Source organism: Mesoplodon bidens (assembly GCF_964165515.1).
Source record: "Mesoplodon bidens genome assembly, chromosome: 13".
NCBI classification, from domain to species: domain Eukaryota; kingdom Metazoa; phylum Chordata; class Mammalia; order Artiodactyla; family Ziphiidae; genus Mesoplodon; species Mesoplodon bidens.
Genome location: NC_138169.1, coordinates 26571581 through 26596831, shown reverse-complemented (window position 1 = coordinate 26596831; position 25251 = coordinate 26571581). Strand labels below are relative to the sequence as shown.

The 25251-nt window shown below is 57.4% G+C and overlaps 1 protein-coding gene across 3 annotated transcripts; it reads left to right on the top strand.

Moving 5' to 3' along the window:
• Nucleotides 1-1024: 1024 nt before the first annotated feature.
• Nucleotides 1025-25120, top strand: PPIL2 (peptidylprolyl isomerase like 2). 3 transcript variants are annotated; one of them, XM_081252714.1, is made up of 21 exons: nt 1025-1148; nt 2670-2719; nt 4662-4707; nt 6414-6476; nt 7379-7430; nt 10055-10106; nt 13550-13641; nt 14193-14282; nt 15115-15190; nt 15894-16054; nt 17060-17135; nt 17593-17699; nt 17857-17946; nt 18149-18182; nt 18711-18828; nt 23156-23212; nt 23815-23887; nt 23996-24058; nt 24147-24286; nt 24470-24592; nt 24725-25120. In XM_081252714.1, the coding sequence occupies exons 1-20, from the start codon at nt 1117-1119 to the stop codon at nt 24564-24566; spliced, it is 1569 nt and encodes a 522-aa protein (XP_081108840.1). In that variant the 5' UTR covers nt 1025-1116; the 3' UTR covers nt 24567-24592; nt 24725-25120. The 3 variants fall into 3 exon arrangements, with proteins under 3 accessions (XP_081108840.1, XP_081108841.1, XP_081108839.1); XM_081252715.1 differs by having other exon boundaries at nt 25015-25114; XM_081252713.1 differs by having other exon boundaries at nt 24470-25120.
• The last annotated feature ends 131 nt before the right edge of the window (nt 25121-25251 follow it).

The window sequence follows — 25251 nt, the reverse complement described above, 5'->3', positions numbered from 1 at the left end:
TACCTCGCACGCTGACCTTAGAATCAAACCTGCATGTGAGACATGAGTCCTCACAAAGTGCCCAATGATGCTGGCCATTAGCAGATGTCGGTTGAGCCCGGTGGATGCCCTGTACCTTGCTTGCGACTGGAGATAATAGACCAAGCAGTTGGGGTCCTGGCCCTTAAGGAGCTTATGTCCCATCCATGTGTGTGTGGTAAGCCAGTACATAGATAAATTAGTACAGGATTACAAATTGTGATAAGCCCCTGTGGGAGCTGAGATCGAGATGTATGGGGTGACTGAGTGGACAGTGGTACCTTGAGGAGAGTGGACACTAGGGGTAGAAGGGGGTGGAGAATTATGCTTTTACCAGACATGTTAAATTTGAGCTCAGTCGGTACCCAGGTAGAGGTCAGGAGTCAGAAGTGCTGGCCATTTCGTGTTCGGAGACAAGGGATACAGGTGTTTAAAGCCATGAGCCTGGGCAAGGTCACCCAGTGCTTGAGTGTAGAGGGAGGTCCAGGGTTCTGCCGGGGCACACAAACGTGGTGGTCCAGCCGAGGGAAGGGTCAGTCAGAAAAGGCCGAAGGGATCATCAGGGCTTTGGACCTTCAGGCTTCATGGCCACCGGCCCCTGGGCCGCCCAGGAGAGGGGCCTGCAGGCGGTGGGGACCAAATGGGCAGTGAGTGGGCAGACGGCGAATGTGTACGTCGCTTTGGAGGTTTCGGCCTGGCGGGGAGCAGTGATGGGGCCGAGGCTGGGGGTTCTTGGGGCTCCAGGCCTAAGACCTGAGAAACCAGGGAGGGTTTGGGCGGGGATGGCGTTGAGCCGGGGCCGGGCGGGCGAGGCGGTCCAGCTAGAGGCCCCCCCGGGAAGACGGGGTTTCGAGGCGGAGGGAGCTCAGCTCGGACGTGGCCGAGCCAACCGCGAGCTCAGCCCAGAGACCCAGGGAGCCCCCTGCGCCGGCTGGTCATGCGCTTGGGCACCAGGAACCACAATTCCCGGCGTGCCCAGCGCCCGCTTCCGGGGCGGGTCCGAGGGACCCGGAAGTGGTTACGGAGCTCGGCCGAGAGGGCGCGGTGTGAGTTGTGTGCCGTTGTTTTTCCTCGCTCGCTGGTCCTGTCGCCGCCGCCATGGGGAAGCGACAGCACCAGAAGGACAAGATGTAAGTTGAGCCGCCGCCGGGAGCGGTCCTGTCCGCACTCTGCGCCGCGCCGAGTCCCTCTTGACGTCGCTTCCCCGGAAGCCTCCGCCGGCCCCCGGCGGGGCGGCTCCCTCAGGCGCGGGTCTCTTGGGGTCCCGTCCCCTCGGCCCCTCCGCTCGCCAGCTCTGACCCCGCCGGCTTTCCCCGGGCGCGGTTCTCGCTCCCCAGCCTGCTCACGGGCTACAGCACCTTCCAATTAAACCCACCTGGCACCACCAGCTGCCACCGAGTTTCTTTGATTTTTTTTTTTTATCACAAGAAGAGGAAGATCTGTGTCGACCGGCTGTTCTCTGTTTTCCCTTTGAAACCACTCCAGTCGGGCTCTGCCCGCTGCACTGTTCTTGTCGTGATCCTGTAACTTCCGTGCGTCTCCATCCGGGGGTCAGTCAGTTCTCAGTCCTCATCTTGTTGGGCTTCTCAGCAGCGTAGGACGCGGCTGACCGCCTCTCTCCCTCTGAAGCCCTTGTACGGTGCCTGGGACACCACACTCTGTTTTCAGGCTACCTCAGGGGTCTTTCTTTGTTGGTCTCCTCTGCTGGATCCTCCTCCCCACCGTTCCGGACCTCCTAGGTCTCCTCCCCCAGGCTTCCTCTCCATTTACATCCTGCCCCGGGGGATCTCTCCAGTCTTGCTTAGGACACCTCCACTTGGAGATCCGATAGGCTTCTCGAATTCAGTGTGACCCACGGGGAAACAACTCTTGATTTTCAGCACCTGAGCCTGTTCCTCCCCCATTTTCCCATCTCAGTGGTCACACCGCTCTCCGCTCGGTGGGGTCAGAAGCCCGGGAGTTTCCCTCAGCTCCTTCTGCCTCCTGTCCATCAGTACGTCCTGCTGGCTCTTCCAGGAATTGACCGCTTCTCACTCATCCACCAGTCCTCCCACAGGTGGAGTTGATGCCAGCTCTTTCTTGGACCTTTGTAGTCGCCCTCAGATTGGTTTTCTGCTGCCTATTGCTTGACCCTTTGCACACAGCAGCCAGAGTGATGCTTTGAGGACTTGTGCTGAATCAGGGTCCTTGCATCCCGCCTGAAGCAAATCCAGAGTCCTCCCGCGGCCCGCGAGGCCCCTTGTGATACGACCACCACCCGCGTTTCCATCATCAGTGGCCCCGTGCCCCCACGTGCACTCTTTTTCAGTGGCTTTGCCCTTCTTTGGGAACACACTAGATTTTCTTCCCTCAGGGCTTTTATACGTGATTAGTCGGCTTGGTCCCTCTGCCCGGAAAGCTCTCTCCCCAGGTCTTCATGTGGCCAGCTGCTTCTCATTGTTAACCCTGCTATTTGGAGCAGGACCGTTTGGGTTTGCTTACGAGTTTGCGTATCCCCGTGTTCTGTTGTGTTTTTCACTATGTGCCTGACACATAGTACGTGTTAAATAAGCATTTTCCGAATGAGTGAAATGATTTCGGTCATCAACTTCTTACTTCCAGCGACTATTCTTTTTATAAAGGGGTGGTAGTAAGATTATCTCTCTCTCCAGGTACATTACCTGTGCTGAATACACTCACTTCTATGGTGGCAAGAAACCAGGTAAGGCATGAAATCCTTCTGTTCCTTTTGGTGTGTGTGGGTATAATCAAGGAATGATGTCTTCACAATGCAGTAAGTGTAAAAATGAACAGTTAATAAGAACATGGAAACTACAGTAGACAAATGGGCTGAGGACACAGTTCACAAAAGAGGAAATACACTAAACATAGAACAAAATGTTTAATTTTGGTGGTGATTTTTTTTAACATAGGTTACAATAATATTTTCTCTGTCAAGTTAATAAAGAATGCAAAGAACGGGGACTTCCTTGGTGGCACAGTGGTTAAGAAACCGCCTGCCAGTGCAAGTGACATGGGTTCGAGCCCTGGTCCAGGAAGATCCCACATGCCGTGGAGCAACTAAGCCTGTGTGCCACAACTACTGAGCCTGTGCTCTAGAGCCCACGAGCCACAACTCCTGAGCCCCCACGTGTCACAGCTGTTGAAGCCCACGTGCCTAGAGCCTGTGCTCTGCAACAAAGACAAGCCACCGCTATGAGAAGCCCGCTTACTGCAACGAAGAGTAGCCCCTGCTCGCTGCAACTAGAGAAAGCCCATGTGCAGCAACAAAGACCCAAAGCAGCCAAAAATAAATAAATTTAAAACAAAAAAGAATGCAAAGAAAAATAATACCTAAAGCTATCAAGGCTGCAGTCAAAAGAGCACTGTCACGGTCACTGGTGGGAGCAAAACTGGCCCAGCCTCTTGGAAAGCAAAGCCAAGAGGGAGACCCACAGCAGGGGTGTTAGTTAGGGTTGTGGCAGAAACCCACCTGCAGTATGTACTTTTTCCTCTAAGCTCTTTCTTTTTTTTTTTAATAAATTTATTTATTTATTTTTGGCTGCGTTGGGTCTTAGTTGCTGCGTGCGGGCTTACTCTGGCTGTGGCGAGCGGGGGTACTCTTTGTTGCGGTGTGTGGGCTTCTCATTGCGGTGGCTTCTCTTGTTGAGGAGCACAGGCTCTAGGCGCGCGGGCTTCAGTAGTTGTGGCTGGGGGGGGCTCTAGAGCGCAGGCTCAGTAGTTGTGGCTTGCGGGCTTAGTTGCTCCGCGGCATGTGGGATCTTCCCGGACCAGGGCTGGAACCCGTGTCCCATGCATTGGCAGGCAGATTCTTAACCACTGCGCCACCAGGGAAGCCCTAAGCTCTTTCTTGATGTATCCCACGTTTTGGTTCTGTCTAGAGAAAGGTTTTAGTACACAGCAATTTTTGCAGTGGGTAATTTACATCAGTGTTTTCTTTTGTTTCTTTTTCCTCTTTTTTTAATCTTAGCAGGTTTTATTTTTTTATCGACGTATCGTTGGCCTATAACACTGAGTGGCTTCCAGGTGCACAATGCAGTGGTCTGATATTTCTGTACATTGCAAAACAAAACCCAAAATAGGTCTAGTTACCGTCTGTCACCACACACAACTATTATTATTTATTTATTAAAATTTATTTTATTTATTTATTTTTGACTGTGTTGGGTCTTTGTTGCTGCACGTGGGCTTTTTCTAGTTGTGGCAAGCGGGGGCTATTCTTTGTTGCAGTGCGTGGGCTTCTCATTGCAGTGGCTTCTCTTGTTGAGGAGCACGGACTCTAGGTGCATGGGCTTCAGTAGTTGTGGCGCACAGGCTCAGTAGTTGTGTCTCGCGGGCTGTAGAGCGCAGGCTCAGTAGTTGTGACGCACGGGCTTCATTGCTATGCGGCATGTGGGATCTTCCTGGACAAGGCCTCAAACCCGTGTCCCCTGCATTGGTAGGCGGATTCTTAACCACTGAGCCACGAGGGAAGCCCCACACACAATTTTTAAGATATCATTGACTACAGTCTCCATGCTGTGTGTTTCATCCCCGTGACTTACATGCACTTTTTCTTAAAATGTAGTTGACTTGTTGATAGAGCACATGTGTGAAATTTTTTACAGAGTAAGTCTTCTGTCCTTTATTTTCATTTTACACAGATATCGCACAAACAGATTTTCGTCGTCTACCTTTTGACCACTGCAGGTAAGAATTTGGAGAGTTTAACCTTGCCCTCGTGATTGTTCTTGGGTACTCAACTGTTTGACAGTGAATCTGATCCCTGGAGATGCAGGTGTAGCTTCTGTCTGCGTTCTCCCACCCGGATCTTCCGTGGACTGGAAGAAGGGACCCAGCAATGGAAAGAAATGATGATGGTTTTCTGCTTGTTCTGTGTCTCCATTTATGTGCATTGTCTTTTAACCTTGTTCTTACCTACAGAGGTAGGTAGGCTCTGTCATCAAGCCTGCCTTACAGTTGAGAGAATCAGTGCTTCGAAGAGTGAGCTCCCTCTCCCAGGTATCCCATCCAGGAAGTGGTATGACTCTGAGCCCAGGGCTTTCATGCTTTCCTTTTGGTCCAGAGTCTGAGTAGTAACAGCAGCCCCGATAGTTATGATACTGTGGCCCCTCCCCCTTCCCTGAGAATGCAGGTCACTGTGGGGGTGGGGAGGGACCCAGCTGCACAGCCACTTGGATGTCTCTTCCCACGCTCGTTAGACTAATGAACCCCGACACATTGGGGCTTGGGGGGAGTGGGCAGGTCTGGTGGTCCCCATGGGCCTGAGTTTCCCCAAGTTTGAGCCGTGGTCAGCTCTGTCCTGGACACACGTGTCTACACAGCATTCTCCCCACCTTGCTCTCCTCTCTCTCCGACCAAAGTTCTGATTCCATAGGTCAGGGTGAGCCTTGAGAGCTGACCAAGCTCTCCTGGTGATCCCAGCACTGTGGTGAGGCAGGTCAGCTGATACCACGGGGCAGTGAGGGGGCAGGGGAGGCTGAGGGCACAGCCGCTGAATCTGCCCAGGGCTCCCAGGAGGCTCCCCACATGGTGAGTGAGGGCTTCACCTGTTTCACTTGCTCAGGAAGTATGAACAAGTGAGACATCATCAGCTGCATTTCTCACCACCACCACCAGTTTTGTCATCAGCCTCCTGGAAATGTAGTCTTGTAAATTGGTTCTATGGAAATCTTTGGTTCCCAGTTCTTCCAAGAGGTCTCTGCTCTGTGTCTTGCCCATTTTGTAACTACCTTGGGTTCTGGGTAACACGTGCTTTGAGAATGTGCCCTTCAGGCCCTGTTGGGAGAAGACGCATGTTCACTGTCTTGCTGTTTGGAGCTTGCCTTGTTGTTGGGTCCTGCTCTGGTCGGTCCCCAGCAGTACTACTGGGTTAGAGTAGAAGGTTGGGCCAGAGGGGGCGCTGGTGAGGATTCCCCACAAGGGCTCCCTGGGGCAGCATCCGGGGAGGTGATCCTAGTGCTGCCAGGCTGTCCAGGTCCTGGTGCCTGACCTGTGCTGACCGAACTCGTAGGTGACTGATGTACAAACAAGTCATCAAGCCAGGGCTCTTGGTGACTAGTGATGGAGACCCCATGCCAGAAGAAAGGTTATTGGCTCAAGGAAGTCCACTGGATACCATCCTCCTCCACCTGTGGGCTCTGCTTTTCCTAAGCGGACCTTCCATGAGGCAGGAAGTGGCCTTCGACACCCATATCCCTGCACTGGAACTTACCCAGGGCTCCCGGGCGTCAGGTCTTGTCTGAGTCACTTACCCACTCCTTGGAAACATGGCGGGAACGGAGCCTGCTGTGCAGCCAGGAGCAGGCAGGGCTCCTCCAGACCATGGTAACCGCCCCCAGAGTCTCCTGGGATGGGATGGGGCAGTGCTCAGCAGTGACCCTGTCCTTCCTCAGTCTCTCTCTACAGCCCTTTGTCTACCCGGTCTGCACCCCCGAAGGCGTCGTCTTTGACTTGCTGTGAGTTTTCCCTTGACTTCTGACTAACAAATGTGGTGAGATTGTTGACACCCTCTCAGGAAGGGGCTGTGGGGCCAGCTGGAGTGTTTGGGCTCCAGGCAGTGCTGAGCCTGGGCACACCGAGGTCCCAGTAGCCTTGGGAGCCCTGGAAGGGCCTCAGGCATGAGGCGGCAGTGCTGCTGTGACCTCTGCCTGGAGGGGCGTTGGCCTCTCCCCCATGTGGGGGTCCCTAGTGCTCTAATTCTCACCCCATACCTGTTAGAGTGTTAATGAGCTGAGTAGCTTTCACGTCATGAAGGCAGAGCCATAGTTTAGGTGCATATACTTTTCTAATGCTTCCCTTTGAAGCTTTGTGCTCAGTTTTATGTCCCAACATAAGCCAGCTTCTGTAATTGTCTCATAGTTCAGACTCAGTTTAGAAGATTTGCAAAATACTTCAAAGGAAAAGGGAAAATTGGCCATAACTGCATTGTCCAGGGAAAGCACTGTCAATATCTGTAGTGCTCTTTTTCTGGGAGTGTATTTGTGGTAACCTTTTGAGATCATACTGTTGAAGATAGTTCAGGATCCATTTTTCACTCAGATGAGAGCTTTTCTCCCCTATGTCATTCAGAATTCTCTGGAAGTGTGATTTTTGTTGCTGGCCCAGTATCTCATTGTATGTACGTCTTTTTCTGTTAATGTTGTTTATCCATGTTTATGCATAACTGGAGTAAAAACCCTGAACGTACTTTGAAGCCCATGTAGCCAGAAATATTCCCCCATTTCCTCTGATGAGGCAAAAAGTAAAGTGGAGTGTAGCCCCTTCCCAGCTCCCCCTGGAGGCAGACCCCCTGCACTGTGGCCCTGTCGCCAGGCTGCACCTGCCCTCCCGCTGATGCACACTGTCCTCTTCCCTTCAGGAACATTGTCCCTTGGCTTAAGAAGTATGGGACCAACCCCAGCAACGGAGAGGTAGGTGGCTGTGCAGGAGCTTTGGTGATGCTGGTGAACACCAGGTGTCAGGTACAGGAACGTGGTGGAGGACCCACACCGGTCCTTTCTGGAGTGTTCCCCACTTGTGTACACGTGTGCAGGCATCTGTCTTACCTCGGTCGTGGATGCAGTTGCTCGGTGACCCCACTGCCCCTTGCTTCCACCCCCGAGGTGTCGGTGCGTTCGGCCCTGCCTGCGTCCGTGGTGGCTGCGTGCGCCCTCCTGTGGTGGCACAGTTCGGGGGGCATTTGGAGTTCTGCTGTTGCAGATGGTGGTCACACATGCGCTGTACCCCTGGGACTGCTGGACACTGGGGGCTGCGTTTTCAGCTTGGTAGCTCCCGGCAAGTTGCCCCCTGGAGGAGTCGCACTGTTCTAGACTCCCATTAGCGGCGTGTCAGGGGAGATGCACGTCCTAGACCCTCGGCAGCTCTAGGAGTCACCTGTCTCTTTGGGTGATGTAGCTTGTGGGCACCAGCGTTCTGTGACGTGTACTCTGTGGAGAGTTAGGTTAAGCAGCTGTTGATGTATCACACGTACAGGTGCAGGAGAGAATCTGGAGTCGAGTTCCAGTATACTTCCCTGCTGGACACACCCCACCCCTCCGCATGCCTTGTTGTAAAGCCCCGGGGCGCCCATTTTCCACTCTTCCCGCTGCTCTCTGTTCACTTCTCAGCTTGCCTTCCCTCTGCCACATTTATTCGGTTGCACCCATTCACTCACAGAAAGGGGTTAGCCATGCAGCATGAGGCCTGGTGCTGTGAGCAGAGTGGGATGGGATGCTGACCAGAGGAGGATGGGGGACCTGGGGATGTCTGTGGAGCAGTGCCATGGAAGCTGTGACCTGGGGACGAGGGGAGATGGTGGCAGATAGTCTGAGTTACATCGGGGGGGTCTTGCCAGCCCTAGAGGGAGCCTGGCTTCGTTCTGGATGGGCTGGAGGCCAGATGGGTTAAGCCGTAGCGAGCTGTGATCTGGCCTGTTTGGAAGCCTGGCTCTGGCTGCTGTGTCGGGACCAGACCTCAGGGAGGTGAGGTTGGAAGCAGGGAGGCAGAAGGGGCCATGTACTTCCTGGGCAAGAGGTGCTGGGTGAGCCTGGGCTAGGGTGCAGGCTGAGGAGGTGCAGTGCAGGGGCTAGAGGTGGGCGAGCAGGGAGGGCGGGGCCTTCTGCAGACCCTGGAAGCCAGGTTGGCTCCCCCAGGGTGTCAGCCTGATGGAAGTCCGGCCTGCGTTGGGGGAGTGGTGGGCAGTGTGGTGACTGGCACTGCGGAGCTGGGAGCTGGGCTGGGTGGTGGTCAGAGCCCTGTCTGCCGGGATGAGGCCTGGTCAGCTCTGTGACAGACCCTGGGGGCCCTGTGGAGAGTGGAGGCTGTCATTGTCATCGTCTTTGGGGAGGCCCAAGAGGATCCGGGTACGGTGAGGCTAGGGGGAGGGAGGGAGGCGGACGAGGGGTGTGAGCAGGGTCCTGGTCACCAGCCTCGGATGTGTGAAGTGTCGTGGGTTCAGTCTTTGCTCAGCTGTGCACTTGTTACCTGTGTTCTGGAGGCGGATGTGTACTCTGGGGCCCTGGGCAGTGGCCTTGTTTTCGGGATGCACCACCTCCCCTGGGATCAGGCTGCGGCTGTGTCGAGGCTGGGGCTCGCTCCTCTGTCGGTGGGGGCTGCGCTTTGCCGTCGCCCCAGCCCCCCGTGTTTCCTGGTCCACGTCTGGCCCCCCTGGCCTCGGTCTCCTCGGTTACTGTGGACAGCCGCTCCCTGGGTGCTCCCCAGCCCCACAGCACGCCAATCGCCTGCCCCCAGCCATCACCTCTGCTGCGGGTGTCCTGTCAGGGAGTCTGCGGTGTGTCCTCAAGCGGGGCCTGTGCCCCTCCCGGCCTGTGCCAAGAGTCCCCGCGGCCGCGGCCCTGAGGACTGTCCCTGTGGTGTCAGCTGCTGTGAGCTCCTGTCACCTCCTGGGACCCCAGGAGGAGGGTGCTGCGTGTGGGTCTCCCTGGGTTGGCTGTGCCTGGGGCGGGCACCCACCATCTGTCCATAGGTGTGTGTGGGGGGGTGGTTGGCTAATGAAGGCAGGGCCGAGGTGACTGTCGGGGAGCAGGCACTGGGCTGGGTGCGGGGACTGTGCCAGGGGAGGGAGGACGTGGGGCAGAACCGGGTTCGGCCCTGGCGGAAGGATGCCCGGCGTCTCCTCCAGGTGGCCCTTGGAGCTGGCCGGTGCTGCAGGGCCTGTGCCTCCCCATCCAGGGTCTGCCCGCTGCCCCCTCGCTTCCTCTGACGGAGGCCGCCCCACTGGGCGGCTTTCCTCCGGCTGCTGGACTTTGCTTTATTGTCCAGGTTCCTGGAGAAGAGGTGAGCCGCAGACGAAGTCCAGAAGTTTTGAGAAAGGATCCCGTCCCATCCCCTCTTGGCATTTGCATGCATTGACTCCTTTTCCCCCACGTTGTAGTGCCCAGTGTTTCTTGGGTCGTCACACAGCAGAACAGCAGGGCAAACGCCTGGGTCCCCACTGCCCAGCTGAGGAGATATTGATTTGGCCAAAAAGTTTGTTCGGATGCCTCTGCCCTTCTTCACGTGAGTTACTTGTTATTATTAATTACGCTTCTTTCAGAAACTGGATGGGAGGTCCCTGATCAAGCTGAACTTTGCAAAGAACAGTGAAGGTGAGTAATCCTTTACAGCCAGTTCTAGGATTGGCTTGCAGGACCCGAGGCCCCCGCCTCTCACCAAGTTTTTGTTCCTTTCTGATCAGGCTGGAGGCTTGCTTTTGATTTCTCAAAGGCTAATAATTTTTTCTTAAAGGTCCAGATAGTTTAAAGCTGGGGTGGGGATGAAACCTCAGGCTTGGGCACTTCTTCCCACAAGGGCACTTGGGCCGTGTGGGCCTCCGGTGGCCTTTGTGGGTCCAGCTGGGCCCCACGGGAGACAGGCCCTGCCTGGCCGTGGCTCTGGTCCAGTCATCGCTGGAGACAAGCTGCTCAGGCTGCGGCCCAGGGCGGGCGGCCGGGCAGTGGGCGTGGGGGGTCTGGCGGATTTGCCAGGTGGCTCTTGGGCTGGTTTCTGCTTGGCACTGGTCATAAAGCCCCAGTCCAGTCCTGGGGTCCTGCTCTGCACCCCTCCACACCCTCCACTGTTCTCATTGGCCAGACGCCTGCACCGAGGCAACCTCCGTGGACACCCACCTTGTTCTCGGTTCTCTGTGGGCCTGGCGCCGTGCCCTGGGCGCGTGTAGGTGCCGTGGTTGAGGTCGGTGTCGGGGCTCGCTGGGCGGGTGGTTCCGGGAGATGCTGGAGCAGCTGAGGCTGGCCTGGCTCCCAGCAGGTGCCAGATGGCAGTGAACGAGCAAGCAGGCCTTGGTGGCCGGGAGCACAGCACCCCATGGATGGTCCCTGGGTGCCGTGTGGCTCCCTGCTCTGAGAGTGGGTGATTCGGGGAGGCCCTCGGTGTGTCTCCTTCACAAGTGTTTACTGAGCGCCTGCTGTGTGCGGAGAGCAAGACAGGCCGGGTCTCTCCCGGAACAAAAGGGAGGGAGGAAATTGGAAATGAGATCACTGTAGTGTGTCAGGTGCTGCGTGTACCAGGTCAGAGGTAAAGCAGGGTGAGAGAGGGTCACAGGATGACTCGCTGACAGGGTTTGAGTGTAAATCTGGGGGGAGGGGGAGGAATGGCGGGGGAGGGGAGCCCTGTGGGGATATGGAGAGACCATTCCGGGCAGCGGGCTCAGCCTGTGCAAAGGCCCCGAGGCACAGCCAGGAGTCCAGTGTTGCTGCATCAGGGTGAGCGGAGCGGGAAGCAGGGTCTGTGGTCCAGAGTCAGGTGGGATGGGGTGCAGAGCAGTCATGCGGGGCCGGGGTGGCCATGGGAGAACTAAGAGATTCCAGCAAGAAAGATCTGACCTAACTTTGCCTTTTTAAAAATTTTTACTAACTTTGATCTATTGATTGCCTTTTTTTGGCTTTGTTTTGTCTTTTAGTTGAATTTTTTTTTTTAATTTATTTTTGGCTGCGTTGGGTCTTCGTTGCTGCGCGTGGGCTTTCTCTAGTTGCAGCAAGCAGGGGCTGCTCTTCGTTGCAGTGTCGGGCTTCTCTTGTTGCAGAGCACGGGCTCTAGGCGCGCGGGCTTCAGTAGTTGTGGCATGCAGGCTTAGTAGTTGTGGCTCGCGGGCTCTAGAACGCAGGCTCAACAGCTGTGGCACACGGGCTTAGTTGCTCCGCGGCATGTGGGATCTTCCTGGACCAGGGATCGAACCCGTGTCCCCTGCATTGGCAGGCAGATTCTTAACCACTGCGCCACCAGGGATGTCCTTTTTTTTTTTTTTTTAAAGAAAGCATTATTGGGCCTCCCTGGTGGCGCAGTGGTTGAGAGTCCGCCTGCCGATGCAGGGGATACGGGTTTGTGCCCCGGTCTGGGAGGATCCCATATGCCGCGGAGCGGCTGGGCCCGTGAGCCATGGCCGCTGGGCCTGCGCATCCGGAGCCTGTGCTCCGCAACGGGAGAGGCCACAACAGTGAGAGGCCCGCATACCGCAAAAAGAAAAAAAAGAAAAAAAAAAAAGAAAGCATTATTTATTTTCTTTCTTTTTTTTTTTTGTTAATCAATTTATTCTTGGCTGCAGTGGGTCTTTGTTGCTGTATGTGGGCTTTCTCTAGTTGCAGCAAGCAGGGGCTACTCTTCATTGCGGTGGGCGTGCTTCTCATTGTGGTGGCTTCTCTTGTTGCGGAGCATGGGCTCTAGGTGTGTGGGCTTCAGTAGTTGCGGCACGCGGGCTCAGTAGTTGTGGCTCACAAGCTCTAGAGCACAGGCTGACTAGTTGTGGCACATGGGCTTAGTTGCTTCACGGCATGTGGGATCTTCCTGGACCAGAACTCGAACCTGTGTCCCCTGCCTTGGCAGGCGGATTCTTAACCCCTGCGCCACCAGGGAAGCCCCTAGTTGAAATTTTCGGGGATGTGAAAGTAGAGAGATTTAGGGACTTCACTGGCAGTCCAGTGGGTGGGACTCTGTGCTTCCACTGTGGGGAGGCCCAGGTTTGATCTCCGGTCTGGGAACTAGGATCCCGTGGTGCGGCCAAAAAAAAAAAAAAGAAAGAAAGTAGAATTAGTGTGTGACTCCCTGCCCCGTATCCATCCCCAGCTTCAGCTCATTTTCAACGTGTCTGATTCTACCTGTGCTCGCATTCTGCACCTGCTCAGGTGATTTTAAGCAGATCCCTGACATCATACTATCTCGTGCTTAAGTACTTCAGTGTGCATCTCTAAAAGCTAAAGATTTAAGAAATAATAACTACAATACCATTGTCACATCTAAAAAGTTAGTAGGAATGCCGTAGTATCTTTGACTACCAGCCAGTGGTCAAGTTTCCAGAATGCTCTCATAATTTTTTTTTTTTTTTTTTTTTTTTTTTTTTTTTGCGGTACGTGGGCCTCTCACTGCTGTGGCCTCTCCCACCGCAGAGCACAGGCTCCGGACGCGCAGGCCCAGTGGCCACGGCTCACGGGCCCAGCCGCTCCATGGCATGTGGGATCTTCCCAGACTGGGGCACGAACCTGTGTCCCCTGCATCAGCAGGCGGACTCTCAACCACTGTGCCACCAGGGAAGCCCTCATAATTATTTTTTGTAGTTTTGAAATCAGGATTTTTAGAGTCCATACGATTCAAGGTCTCTCATCTCCAAGTGTTCCCCTTTCTGCAGTGTTCTTGCTGGGACTTGAAGAGGCTCCCTGGCTGCGGGCGGGTGTCGGTGGGGTGGGGCAGGGCACGGAGGGCAGCTGGGGCTGGTTGCAGTAACCCAGGCGAGGGATGCAGGAGGTACGGGTACGGGGCAGCGTCTGAAGGACGGGCTACTGGTGGGTGGGCAAGGGTGACAGACACCTGAGGTGGAGAGGGAGGCCAGGTGGGCTGGGGGCTGACAAGGCCGACTTTGCTGAGGAAGGCCCTGCAGGGGTTGGTTGGGTCTTGCAGGATGAATGGGAATTCATGCTCTTGGAGGAGGAGCTTGAGCTGTGGGCTGTCCCTTGGGTCCGCCCTGGGCGTGCTGACGCAGGGTTCCACCTCTCCCGCTCTCTGACCTTGGCTCTCTGACCTTGGGCGTGTGCCTCCTCTCCAGGGAAGTACCACTGCCCTGTGCTGTTCACCGTCTTCACCAACAACAGCCACATCGTGGCCATCAGGACCACTGGCAACGTCTACGCCCACGAGGTGGGTCCTTGGGGAGCCCCAGGCCGGCTCATGGGCTGAGAGCCGCCGGCGCAGCCAGGAGATGGCAGGGCCTCCTCGTGCCCTCCAGACTAGACCGGGGCAGTTCTGCCCACTGAGCAGGTCCTTGTTCCCTGGTGCCCCCCCACAGGCATCGGCAAAGACCCTGGAGGGACCTCAGCTCCTAGTGCCACCCCAGGGGATCACATGTTGTGGGGGGGGGGTCCCGATTTCCACACCCACCCTGCTCTGGGCCTGCGTTGGGCTGGGTGCAGATGGCAGGGCTATGGCCCCGTGATGCGGGAAACCCTCCCTAAGCCTTTTTCACGCCCATCTGTGGAGGTTGGCCCCGCGGGGCTCTGGGGTCACGGATTCGGGTGGCTCATTGGGAGACAGATGTGTGACAACAGCAACCTGTCTGGGACACAGGAAGCCCCGCCCCTTGGTGGCACACACTTGTCCCCCCCCTTGGTCCTTTCCCTACCTCTGGGTGGGCTCTGGGCTGCCAGGTCAAGGGGCAGGCAACGTGACAGCAGACTTTCTCCTGGGTTTAGGCTGTGGAGCAGCTAAACATCAAGGCCAAGAACTTCCGAGACCTGCTGACTGACGACCCCTTCTCCCGGCAGGACATCATCACCCTGCAGGTGGGTGTCCCCTTCCCTGCCTGCCCGGGGACCACCCGCCCAGGACCTTGGCTCCTCCTGCCTCAGTGGTCTCGCAGCCCCCTGCCTGCGTAGCTCCCAGCTGTCCCGGCTGTTGGCAGAGCCCCTCCCGCCCTCCCTGCCCTCAGTCACCCTGGGCCTCCACACAGGCAGCCTGCTCAGTCCAGGGCTCACCGCTCCCCTCCGAGGCCACCCCTGCCGTGTCAGGGCCCTCATCTCTGCCCCCAAAGCCACCTCCACGTCCCGGCAGCCCCGTTGCAGGCCTGAGGGCCGGGGCTGGTGTGCTCGGGACCCAGGAGCGAGTGTAGGGTGTGCCTGTAGGTGTCAGAGCCCCGAGTGAGTTCATGAGAACGCGGCCCTAGAAAATCAGGGTGTCTAGATCCTCCTGTGGCTCATCCCATTCTAATCAGAGGCCGGTGCCTGGCTCTCCCCAGTGATGGGCTCGCTGTCCACAGGGCAGACCGTGGGGTCAGTCTGGCAGCCGGGCTGAAGCGGGGCGGCCTGCAGGAGGCCTGGAGGTGGGCACCTCACGTCCCGCGCTAACAGCCAAGGGTGTTCGGCTGTGTGCGAGGAGAAGGGGACGCAGCTGGCTGAGCAGCCATCTGTGCCACTGTCCCCGCCCCACCCCTGCTCGTCACCCTGCGCAGGGCAGAGTCCCTGCTGACCTGCAGTGCCCATGCAGCCCCCAGCCTCTCCCCTCCAGCCTGGTCCCTCTGCCGGTCCACCTGTCCTTTGTTGCCCAGCAGCCACACAGCCCAGGATGGGTCTGGCTGTGGTGCCAGGCTCACTGCCACATGTGTTCTTTTTGCCATAGGACCCCACCAGTTTGGACAAATTCAATGTCTCCAACTTCTTTCATGTTAAGAATAACATGAAAATAATAGACCCAGGTATGTATGGCCAGGGCTGGCCCGGGTGCCAGGGACTTGGGTAGAAGAGCCTGTGCTCCTGGGTGAAGCCCCCACCTCCCAGGGGCTTGAGCGTCTGGGAGTCTCACCCAGGTTTTCACAGGTCTTGCATTTCCTGAGCCCATGCTCCATTGTTTTGTGCTGGGGTTGGCAGACCACGTTGGCTGATGCCTGCCATCGGGGGCCAGACATGTCGGTGCCAGCCGGGCCATCACCATGGTGCCCAGCCTGGCCATCTCCCCGCCACCCCCGCCCCGTCAGGACTTGGCTCTAGGTCTCTCAGAGCTGCTTCCTTTTCCACATGTTCGGGGGCCTGGATGGGCCTTCTCCTCAGAGATTATCTGTGTCCCACCACAGGGATGGGCCATTCGTGCTGGCCGCTGGGTGGGTACGGAGGTCCCATGAAGGGTGGTGAGTGCTCGTGGCCACTGGGTCCTGTGATGCGAGGCTGTGACCCCTGAGGCTGGGGCCGGTCTGGGGACAGGGCAGTGGCCTCGCTCTTTCTTCCCCCACTGGCTCCTCGCTGGGTTGTTGTGACCAAGAGGCTGTGACTGTGACAGGCTCTGGTCACTTCAGACTCGTGTTCCGGCTGGGGCTCTCAGTGGCTCTGGCCTCCTGTCCCTGTCACAACATCTGGGGATGCTGCTGGGTCTCGGCTGCTCAGGGCGACTGCGCTGTTTTGTAGATGAAGAAAAGGCCAAGCAGGACCCATCTTATTATTTGAAAAACACGAACACGGAGACCCGAGAGACGCTGCAGGAGCTCTACAAGGAGTTCAAAGGGGACGAGATGCTGGCAGCCACCATGAAGGTCCCCGAGAAGACAAAGGTTGACAGGCTGAACGCTGTGAGTAGGCAGCGGGCCTCGCCGCTGCCCTCTTTGCCGCTCAGGGCACTCCTGGGGATGGGGCTGCACTGAGGCTGGCCCGGCAAGGCTGGGGCCACGGACAGGTGTGGCCGGCCCGGAGCAGATGTGCTAGGTGGACAGCTGCCCAGTAGCTTCAGTGGTTCCTCGCCCCACAGCTGCCTGGGGTATGGGCAGAGTCACTGCCCTGCGAAGCTGGTTACTCGGTGCTCAGAGCAACCTCAGGGGTGCCAAGCTGCTGGAGGGAGGGAGCCAGTGGTATTGGGGGTACCTGGCACCCGCCCTCACCTTCTCGTCCTACACAGCCCACGGTTGTTCCTGGGACCCCCAGTTGGCAGTGAGGGCACCAGGGTTTGCACCCTGGCTTGTCAAGCCCCAAAGCTGCCCCTCCCCTATTCAGGCAGGACCTGGTGAGCTGGGGCTGGGGGACCCTGGTGGGGGGACCTCTGAGGTGCCCCCGTAAAGAACTGTCCAGAAAACTAAGCGTGCTAAAAGAAGGTTTGTTGTTCATAATCTAATCCCACCTCTAACACGATGGTTCTTAGCATTTTGGTGTATTTCTTTCTCATGGGAAGAAACTTTTTTGTCTTTCTGTTTAGAAGGAAAAAAAATCGTTTATTGAGGCTTATTTTTTCCTGTAGGGACTTAACACATTTAAAAAGAAGCTCAAGTTCTTGGTGCTCTGAACCCCAGAGATGCCCAGGCTCTGCCTGGTGTGTTTTTCTGGGTTTCACTTAACGTGAGAGCTTTGGCAGCGGGGCCTTCAGCCCAGTTGAGGCCCGTGGGCTGCTGGTTCACTGTGCCCCTGCTTCCTGGGCCCTTGGGGAGAGGCCAGTGTGGGCTGGGCTGTCCTGTCCCCCTTGGTAGGCCCCTGCAGGCGCCTGTGAGTGGTGGTCAGGGACACCTTCCTGGAGGAGAGGCACCAAGCAGGGCCTGAGCAGCGGGGTGGCCTCCCGGGGCTGAGGAGCCAGCGTGGTTTCTTGGCAGGCCCACTATTCCACCGGGAAGGTCAGCGCCTCCTTCACCTCCACTGCCATGGTTCCCGAGACCACGCATGAAGCAGGTAGTGGCCTTTGTCTCCACCGCCAGCGTTAACAGCAGCCAAGGGTGGGGTGCCCTCGTCCGTGCCCTTCTCAGCACCGCTCTGTCGCGCCTGGGCTTTGTGGGCTCATGGGCAACTCAGGAGTGGCCAAGCACAGCCCCTTTTGAAAGTGGGCTTGTGCTTGGGATAGGGGCGGCTGTCCAGGGGACTCCCTGGTGGTGGGAGGCCCTCCCCATGCTGGGGCCACCCCACCTCAGGCCACCCCACCTCAGGCTCCAGCCCAAGTCCCACCTTGGCGTTGCCCCCAAGCCCCCTTCCTCTCCTGTTCTTGGCTGGTCAGGCTCCCCTCCCCCCTCCCCCCAGCCCTCCCCTCCCCACATCGAGGAGCTGTCAGGCCCCGCTGCCCCACCCTCCCCAATGCCCCTGGGGGCTCCGGGCCACGGGCAGGCAGGCAGGCAGCTCAGGCCTTTGCTTGCAGCTGCCATTGATGAGGACGTGCTGCGCTACCAGTTCGTGAAGAAGAAGGGCTACGTGCGGCTGCACACCAACTTGGGTGACCTCAACCTGGAGCTGCACTGCGACCTGGTGGGTGAGGTGGCCGCCTGCGAGTGCCTGGCTGCTGGGCCTCGCAAGTCCTTCCTCACTGTCGGGGCCACCTTCCACTGCCCAAGGGCCCTGGGGGTCCTCAGGACCCTTCCCTGGCTGCCATGTGCCTCAGGGAAGCACCTTGCCTTTTTTGTAGACGCCAAAAACCTGTGAGAACTTCATCAAGCTTTGCAAGAAGCGGTACTACGATGGCACCCTCTTCCACAGGTCCATCCGCAACTTCGTGGTGAGTGCCGTGCACCGGCCTCCCAGTGCCCACGTGCGGAGCCCTGCAGTGACCCATGTGTACCCGGGGGCCAGCTGGCCACACCAGGCCTCTCGGGGGTGAACCAGGAGGGCCCCATTCTCACCAGGAGCAGCTGGGGGAGGGGGGGCAGGGGTGCTGAGGCTCATGGGCACGGCTTCTCACTGGCTGGTTCTTCCTGCAGATACAGGGAGGTGACCCCACGGGCACAGGCACAGGTAGGTGCTCGTGCTGGGCCCCCGGGAGCTCTGGCTGTGCAGCAGGCTCTGAGGGCAGGGATGTGGGGACTCTGCTAGCCCCACGTGCTGTTTCCTCGTTCCAAGGTGGTTGTGAGCCCTCAGCCACAGATGAAGGGTTGGGGGCACATTACCTCCCGCTGGGCCTCCAGGGGCACCCTCTCTGCCCACAGACCAAGGGGGCCCACAGTGGGCGGAGGTTGGGCCCCACCCTGGACGCTGCCCCTCCAAAGCCCCCCTTAGCCTGCCAGCTGCTTGGGCCAGCTCATCCCTCACCCTGTGTGGTGTGAGCAGGAACCACCTGTCTCCTTGGCACTTTACTCCCTGTTCTGCGGGCCGGGCCCTAACCAGGGGCTCTGAGGGCCCTGGGGCTGCGGGGGTGTCCTGCAGGGAGTTGGTAATGAGGACTCCAGGGATTGCGCACGGGTTTTTGAGCTGGGCCGAGTCCCAAGAGCTGTGCTCAGCTGGGACCTGGTCATTCTTGCTGCCATGTGCCCCCTCCTCCTCCAGGGGGGGAATCGTACTGGGGAAAGCCCTTCCAAGATGAGTTCCGGCCCAACCTCTCGCACACGGGCCGCGGCGTCCTCAGCATGGCCAACTCGGGGCCCAACACCAACAAGTCTCAGTTGTGAGTCAATGGGCAGCCATGGGAAGGGCCCGGGGAGGGGGTGGCTCCTGCAGGTTCTCCATGAGCCTCGCCCTACATATTGTGCCCCCCACCCCGAATCCAATCCAGAAAGTGTGGGGACATGCGCAGACCTGCCTGAGCGCTGGGCGTGTACACCTGCACATAAGACGAGTCAGCCGGCAACCCCACGCCTCGTGGTGGTGCCTGCGACAGGCCAGGGCAGCACCAGATGTGAGTGTGGATGTGGATGCCCGGCCGGGGGGCGGAGACCCAGTGAGGGGTCGGGAATTCTGTGAGTGTTTCGGCGTTAGATGCCCAGGACACCCACCTTGGTCCTAGTAGGTCTAAGTTTTGGTGCTGAGAGGGTGAGAACAGGCTAGACGTACAGGCTTGGGTGGCCTGTGTCCAAGTGTCTGGGGGGTGGGGGCCTCCAGGAGCAGTGGAAGGTGGGGGGCGGCGCAGGGGAGCTGCAGGGCCGCAGAGGAGAGTGTTTTCCCAGGAGCCACACGCTGCCTGTGGAGGTTGGTTTGGGCCACATGGCCACTGATGGCGCGTTGAGGACCGTTTGGGTGGCGGCTTGCATGCACGTTTGCTGGCTTCACCTGCAGAGCCGCCTGGCTTGGTGGAATGGGGCCCCAGGTGGAGTGTTTCTCTCCCGCTCAGCCTTCTCTAGGAGCTTTATGAGTTCATCTACGTTTCTTGATTTATGATTCTTAAAAATCTTTAATTTTTTACCTGTGTTCCAGATATTTTCCCAGACTTTAAAAATTTTGTGGAAAGGTGGCACATGTTTTTACATCTCTCCTGTGGCATTTCCACTTGTGCTTAAGGAGTCCCCAGTGCCATCGTGCATGTGTCTTGGGGAAGTTGTGGAAGGCTTTGGTTTTGGGATCTCGCTGGTGATTGTGTGTGACGTGGGCACAGTGTTTGTTTCCTCCCAGTTGTGCTGGTGTCACTCAGAGCACTCCCCTCCCCAGGTGGATGGTAGCCTTGCTGGCGACTGAACAATCAGGATGCCCGTCACAGTCTGTCAGGTGGCTAGTTGGCACCCCGGCCATCGCGGGCACCGGTGTAGTGGGGAGGGGCCCCCGAAGGGCGGAACACACCCTCCTGCCTGATGGGTGGTCCCGTCTTAGGTGACTCGTTCCCAGTGATTTCCCTGCTCATCCTCCAGCGGAGCCCCTGAGAGAGCTTCCCACAGAGAAGGCACTTCCCGCCAGCCATGAGGGCCTCGGGTCATCCTCCTCGTGCCCGGCACTTGGCACCTTCCTGTGGGAATTGGCTCTCACTCTGTTTGTTGTTCCTTCTGCCGACGTTACACTTAACCTGCTCACACTAGCTCCGCCCTGGGCTCTGTAGTGAGTTCCAGAAGGAGGTCCACACTCACTGTCTGTTTGCACGTTGCTTTGGCTTTGATTGCTTATTCTCTAATCTGGACTTTATTCTAATTGGAGCGAGGTGACGTGTGTTTTATTTATTTAATTAAAAAAATTTTTTGTGACGTGTGTTTTAGAACAACGGACGTGCGTGGGGTAGTTTCCATCTAAGGATGTGCCTTGACTTCTTGGATGTCTTCTATCTTCTAATGCGATTTTACAGTTTCTTCACATGGGTCCTTTGCCTTCCTGGATAAAGCTCTTCCTTAAGGATTTTGTAGTTTGTGATATTTTTGCAAACAGATTTTTTTTTCCCTAATTCTGGGTGGTTATTGTTCATGTAGAGAAAAACTATTGTTTAGGCACTTTATCAAATTCTCTTATATTTCCAGTAGTTGTTTACTGAAACTGTCTTAGGCTTCGTAGACATTCACGTTATCAGCTTGAGGGGATGTCCTCTCCTTCCTGGTGCAAACATGGTCCCCTCACCGTCGGGCTGTGCGGGGAAGGACATGGGCTCTTTTGCGTCACCCAGTCACGTTTGCTGTTGGGCCTACTTTTTCAGGAGAGGTTGCTGAGTTTGCAGATGCTTTCCTGTAGCGTCTGTCCCTGTAGCGTATGCTGTTTTTCTCCCGGAGGCTGTGGGCCAGCCTTTCTGCTGTGTCCGTGTGTCTGTCCTGGCCAAGATTGTAGACTGCTGCTCCCTCCACATGGGGGCTGGCCTGGGTCATCTGCGCTGGTTTGATGGGGTCCGAGTACCGTGGGCGCTGCCCATGGGGCGAGGCGGCCAGCGCCTTCTGGTGGGACAGCTGAGCAGCTTTGGAGGCGAGGCAGCTGTTGTGACCTTGCTGGGCAGGGACGGCCGCAGAGCGTCCTGCTGACCCTTAGGTGGGCTTTGCTGCTCTGGCCAAGCACTGATTCACATTTTGCCAGAATGGGACTCACCCATCTCTGGATTCTCAGCCTGTGTCCATGCATCCCCCTCTCCCCATCCCTGACCACATCTGTGTCCGTTCTTCCTCAGGGCTTACAAGGGTTGTTTGCTGTCACTTTCTCTGTAGTTATTTTCAGTTTCTACCTCGAATTGCTTCTTCCTGGTTTCTGTTCTCTCCTTTCTTATTTTCGTGTCTCTCCCCCTGCAGCCTCGGCCTGTGTGTCCCCCGCCCAACTGCTTGCTGGTGGCTGGTGGTTCCGTCTGTCTCATCCTGGCAGGGCTATGTGGCGGGTTTCTTAGCCCCACAGGGCTGGGTGGGTGCTCTGCGTGCTGTTGGCAGGGCCGGTGGTGTCACCTTTTTTTATTATTTCCGACTCTGCTTAAATAGCCGGTAAAACTGCTGCTGGATTGGTGGCGGTTTTCTCTTTTTATTTCTAATATTATCGGGTGTTTTGTCTTTTCAAAGAGCTAACTTTAGACTTTATTTCCTTTCTGTTATGTCTTGGTCTCCCTTTTGTTGTTTTTCTGTTTTCCTCCTGTTACTTTAGGCTTATTCCATTCTCTCTTGAGTTTCTTTAACTGTGTTAGAAGTGAGAATAGGAGACCTGCCTGGCGGCCGGAGGTCGGGGATGGACAATTCCGCGATTTTCGACGTCTGGCAGCCCGATGGGCTTGGAAGGGGTGCGCTCCCTGGGCGGCTGCTGACGCGTGTTGATGGAGCTCGGTCCCACACGGGCTGTGGGGATGTGGGAGCATTGCTGCACTCCTCTGGGGACTGCTCCGTGTTGCGACCATCGCCACACTTGCTGCCTCTATCCCTTCTGCTTCCGTCCTTCTGCTTTTAGCCTTGTAGATTGTTTTGTTTTGTTTTTGCAGTACGCGGGCCTCTCACTGTTGTGGCCTCTCCCGTTGCGGAGCACAGGCTCCGGACGCGCAGGCTCAGCGGCCATGGCTCACGGGCCCAGCCGCTCCGTGGCACGTGGGATCTTCCCGGACCGGGGCATGAACCCGTATCCCCTGCATCGGCAGGCGGACTCTCAACCACTGCGCCACCAGGGAAGCCCAGCCTTGTAGATTCTTGAAGTCTTAAAGCAGTATCTTACACAGCACACACCTAGATCTTGGTTTATTTTAATTCAGCCTAAGTGTGTATTTAACTGTCCAGTCACTGTGCTGCTTCTGGTGATCTTGTTTTCTACTTCGCCTTTTCTTCTATTTCTTTTTGTTTCCTTCTTTTCGCTGTCTCCTGGTTTGGAACTTAGACGTTTTCCTTGTGGCTTCATGTCACGAAGTACATCCATCTAATGTCTGAAGTTACTGGTTAGCGCCCTCCCCCCCCCTCAGTCAACCCGCCGGCTCTCACATCCGTGTCCTCGGGGAGTTTAATTTGCCCTTTAAAATTTTTTTTTTAATTTATTTTTGGCTGTGTTGGGTCTTCGTTGCTGCATGCGGACTTTCTCTCTAGTTGCAGCGAGTGGGGGCTACTCTTTGTTGCGGTGCAGTGGCTTCTCTTGTTGCGGAGCACAGGCTCTAGGCGCGCGGGCTTCAGTGGCTGTTGCTTCTGGGCTCTAGAGTGCAGGCTCAGTAGTTGTGGCGCACGGGCTTAGTTGCTCCATGGCGTGTGGGATCCTCCCGGACCAGGGCTTGAACCTGTGTCCCCTGCATTGGCAGATGGATTCTCAACCACTGCATCACCAGGGAAGCCCCCTAATTTGCCCATTTTTATACCAAATTAGACGTGAAGATTTTTGAGGTTGGTCCTTGTGTCCCTTTCCCGCGTGTGTCTGTGTCCAGACCCCTTCCTGCTCGTCGCCTCCTTTCTTCCGGGCTACAGTCTGTGGTCCTGTAGTCAGTGTCTTGATGGGACAGGCTGTGGGCACAGCATCGGCCCAGGAGGAGGTTGGCGGCGGCCAGGCCTGGAGGCAGAGCCCCTACCCCTTCCTGGGCGGCTTGGTAGGGGGCCGAGGCAGGCAGGTGGGGAGGCGCAGGCTCTCCCTGACCATCCCTCTTTCCCCAGCTTCATCACCTTCCGCTCCTGCGCTTACCTGGACAAGAAGCACACCATCTTCGGGCGGTAAGGAGCTGCACGTGAGGTCTGAGTGTCGGGTCGGGCGGCTACCTTCCCCTGGGCTGGGCCTGCTCCCGCTTGCCCCGTCTGTGTCTCTGCACAAGTGGGGGCTTAGGGCTTCTCTGGGGGAGGATGGGGATGGGCAGGGAGTTGGGCCCTCTGGACCTGAGACCCGCCCCAGTGGCCTACCCAGCGCCCTGCCTGACCCCCTCAGGCTCTCCCCCTTGAATGGTCCCGAATCTTAAAGCTGGGCCACATCCTGTCTCTCTCCCCATCTCCTGTCTGGGGCTTGGCACCCATCCTGTGAAGGCTCAGATGGTATTTCCAGCTCTGTGGCTTCATGGTCTCTGCCACACCCCCGCTCTGGTCATAGCACAAAATCAGCTACAGACATTACGAGGGTGGACGGGTCCCGATCAATCTTTGTTGACAGAGCTGGCAGCCAGCTGGACTTGGGCACCAGCTGGGCCCGGGGACCCTGCCCCTCATCTCTGGGTCCTACTGGCTCGTTCTGGAGCCACTCTGTGCCCCTGGCCTGCGCAGGGACATGGCCTTTGGGGGTGCCCTGCCCTGGGCACATTCTCAGGTGCCCTATCGCTCTGCTGCAGGGTTGTTGGAGGCTTTGACACACTGACGGCCATGGAGAATGTGGAGAGTGACCCCAAAACTGACCGCCCTAAGGTATGTGCCCGGGAGCATGGGGGCTGCTCCTCAGGCTTGGCACTGGGCGGGCCCTAGGCGGGCTGGGGGCCTGCGCCGGCTCTGCTCACCCCCTCCCGCCCCCACCAGGAGGAGATTCGCATGGACTCCACCACAGTGTTTGTGGACCCCTACGAGGAAGCCGACGCCAAGGTGAGGGGGGCACTTGGGGCCCGTTCTGTCCCCAGGAGCCCCACCCGGCCCAAGGGCTCCAGGCCAGACACTCCCCTGCCTGCCACAGATCGCGGAGGAGCGGAAGAAGACGCGGCTGGAGGCAGCGGCCCTGGAGAGCACAGCCAAGACCAGCCAGCCCCAGCAGGGGAGCCAGGGCCCCCAGACGTATCGCCGGGGGGTGGGCAAGTACATCAGCCCGGTGGTCACGTGAGTCTCCATGGTGCTCTCCCTGCACTTACCGCCGGGGAGTGGGCAGCCAGGGGCAGGGGATCCTGTCATGAGCTGGCTGCTGAGGGCGCCTTGGTGCAGGGTGAAGGAGGGGAAGTCGGGGCTCCCAGCTCAGGGCCTGGTACTCACACAGCAGCTCTCGTCTGCTGCTTCTCTCCCCAGGAAACGGGTAGCAGAGGAAGAACCCTCCACCAGTGCAGCTGTCCCCGTGGCCAAGAAAAAGCCCAGCCGAGGTTTTGGGGACTTCAGCTCGTGGTAGCAGCAGGCTGGCAGCTCTGGATTCTGGTAGGGACTTGGACTGTGTCCCCTGAGTTGTCTGCCCTTTGAGCTGTGACTCAATAAAGCTCTGGTCTATTGGCCTGGGTCCTCTTTCCTGGCCTTGGGAGTCCACGGGCCACCTCTTCTCTCCCTGGGTAGGACGGCCTGGCCCTGTCTCCACGTCTGTTCCTCTGCCTCAGTCAGGAGGGCGAAGCCAGCTGGCTCCCGCTGTTGGCAAAGGGCGAGCAGAGGCCCTGGGAGCTGGTGTCCGTCGTCCCCCCACCCCCTGCCAACTACTCTCCAGCCTCAGGGCCTGGCCTTGTGCTCACACACGACCTGGGGACCTGCTCGGGGGTGTCTCTTTCTACTGAAGATCTTCAAAGTCTGCCCTTTCTGCGCCCTCCATCCCACAGTCCTCCTGACTGTGACACTGCTCCCTTGGCTTCCAGAAGCTCCCGTGGAAGCTCAGGGACAGCTGCCTCCTCCCAGGACCCGTCTGCTCCCTCTGCGAGGCCAAGAGGGTCATCGCTGCCCTTCCCTACTCTCAGCACTTGTGTCCTCGGGTCAGCAAGGCCACCACCCCCTTGGGCTCTGGTCCCATTTCTCTCCTTTCCTGCCTCACCCGAAACCTCACGTCAGTGAGTGCCAACAGCTCTTACCTCTAGAAGGTACTGTGGCTCTTTCCG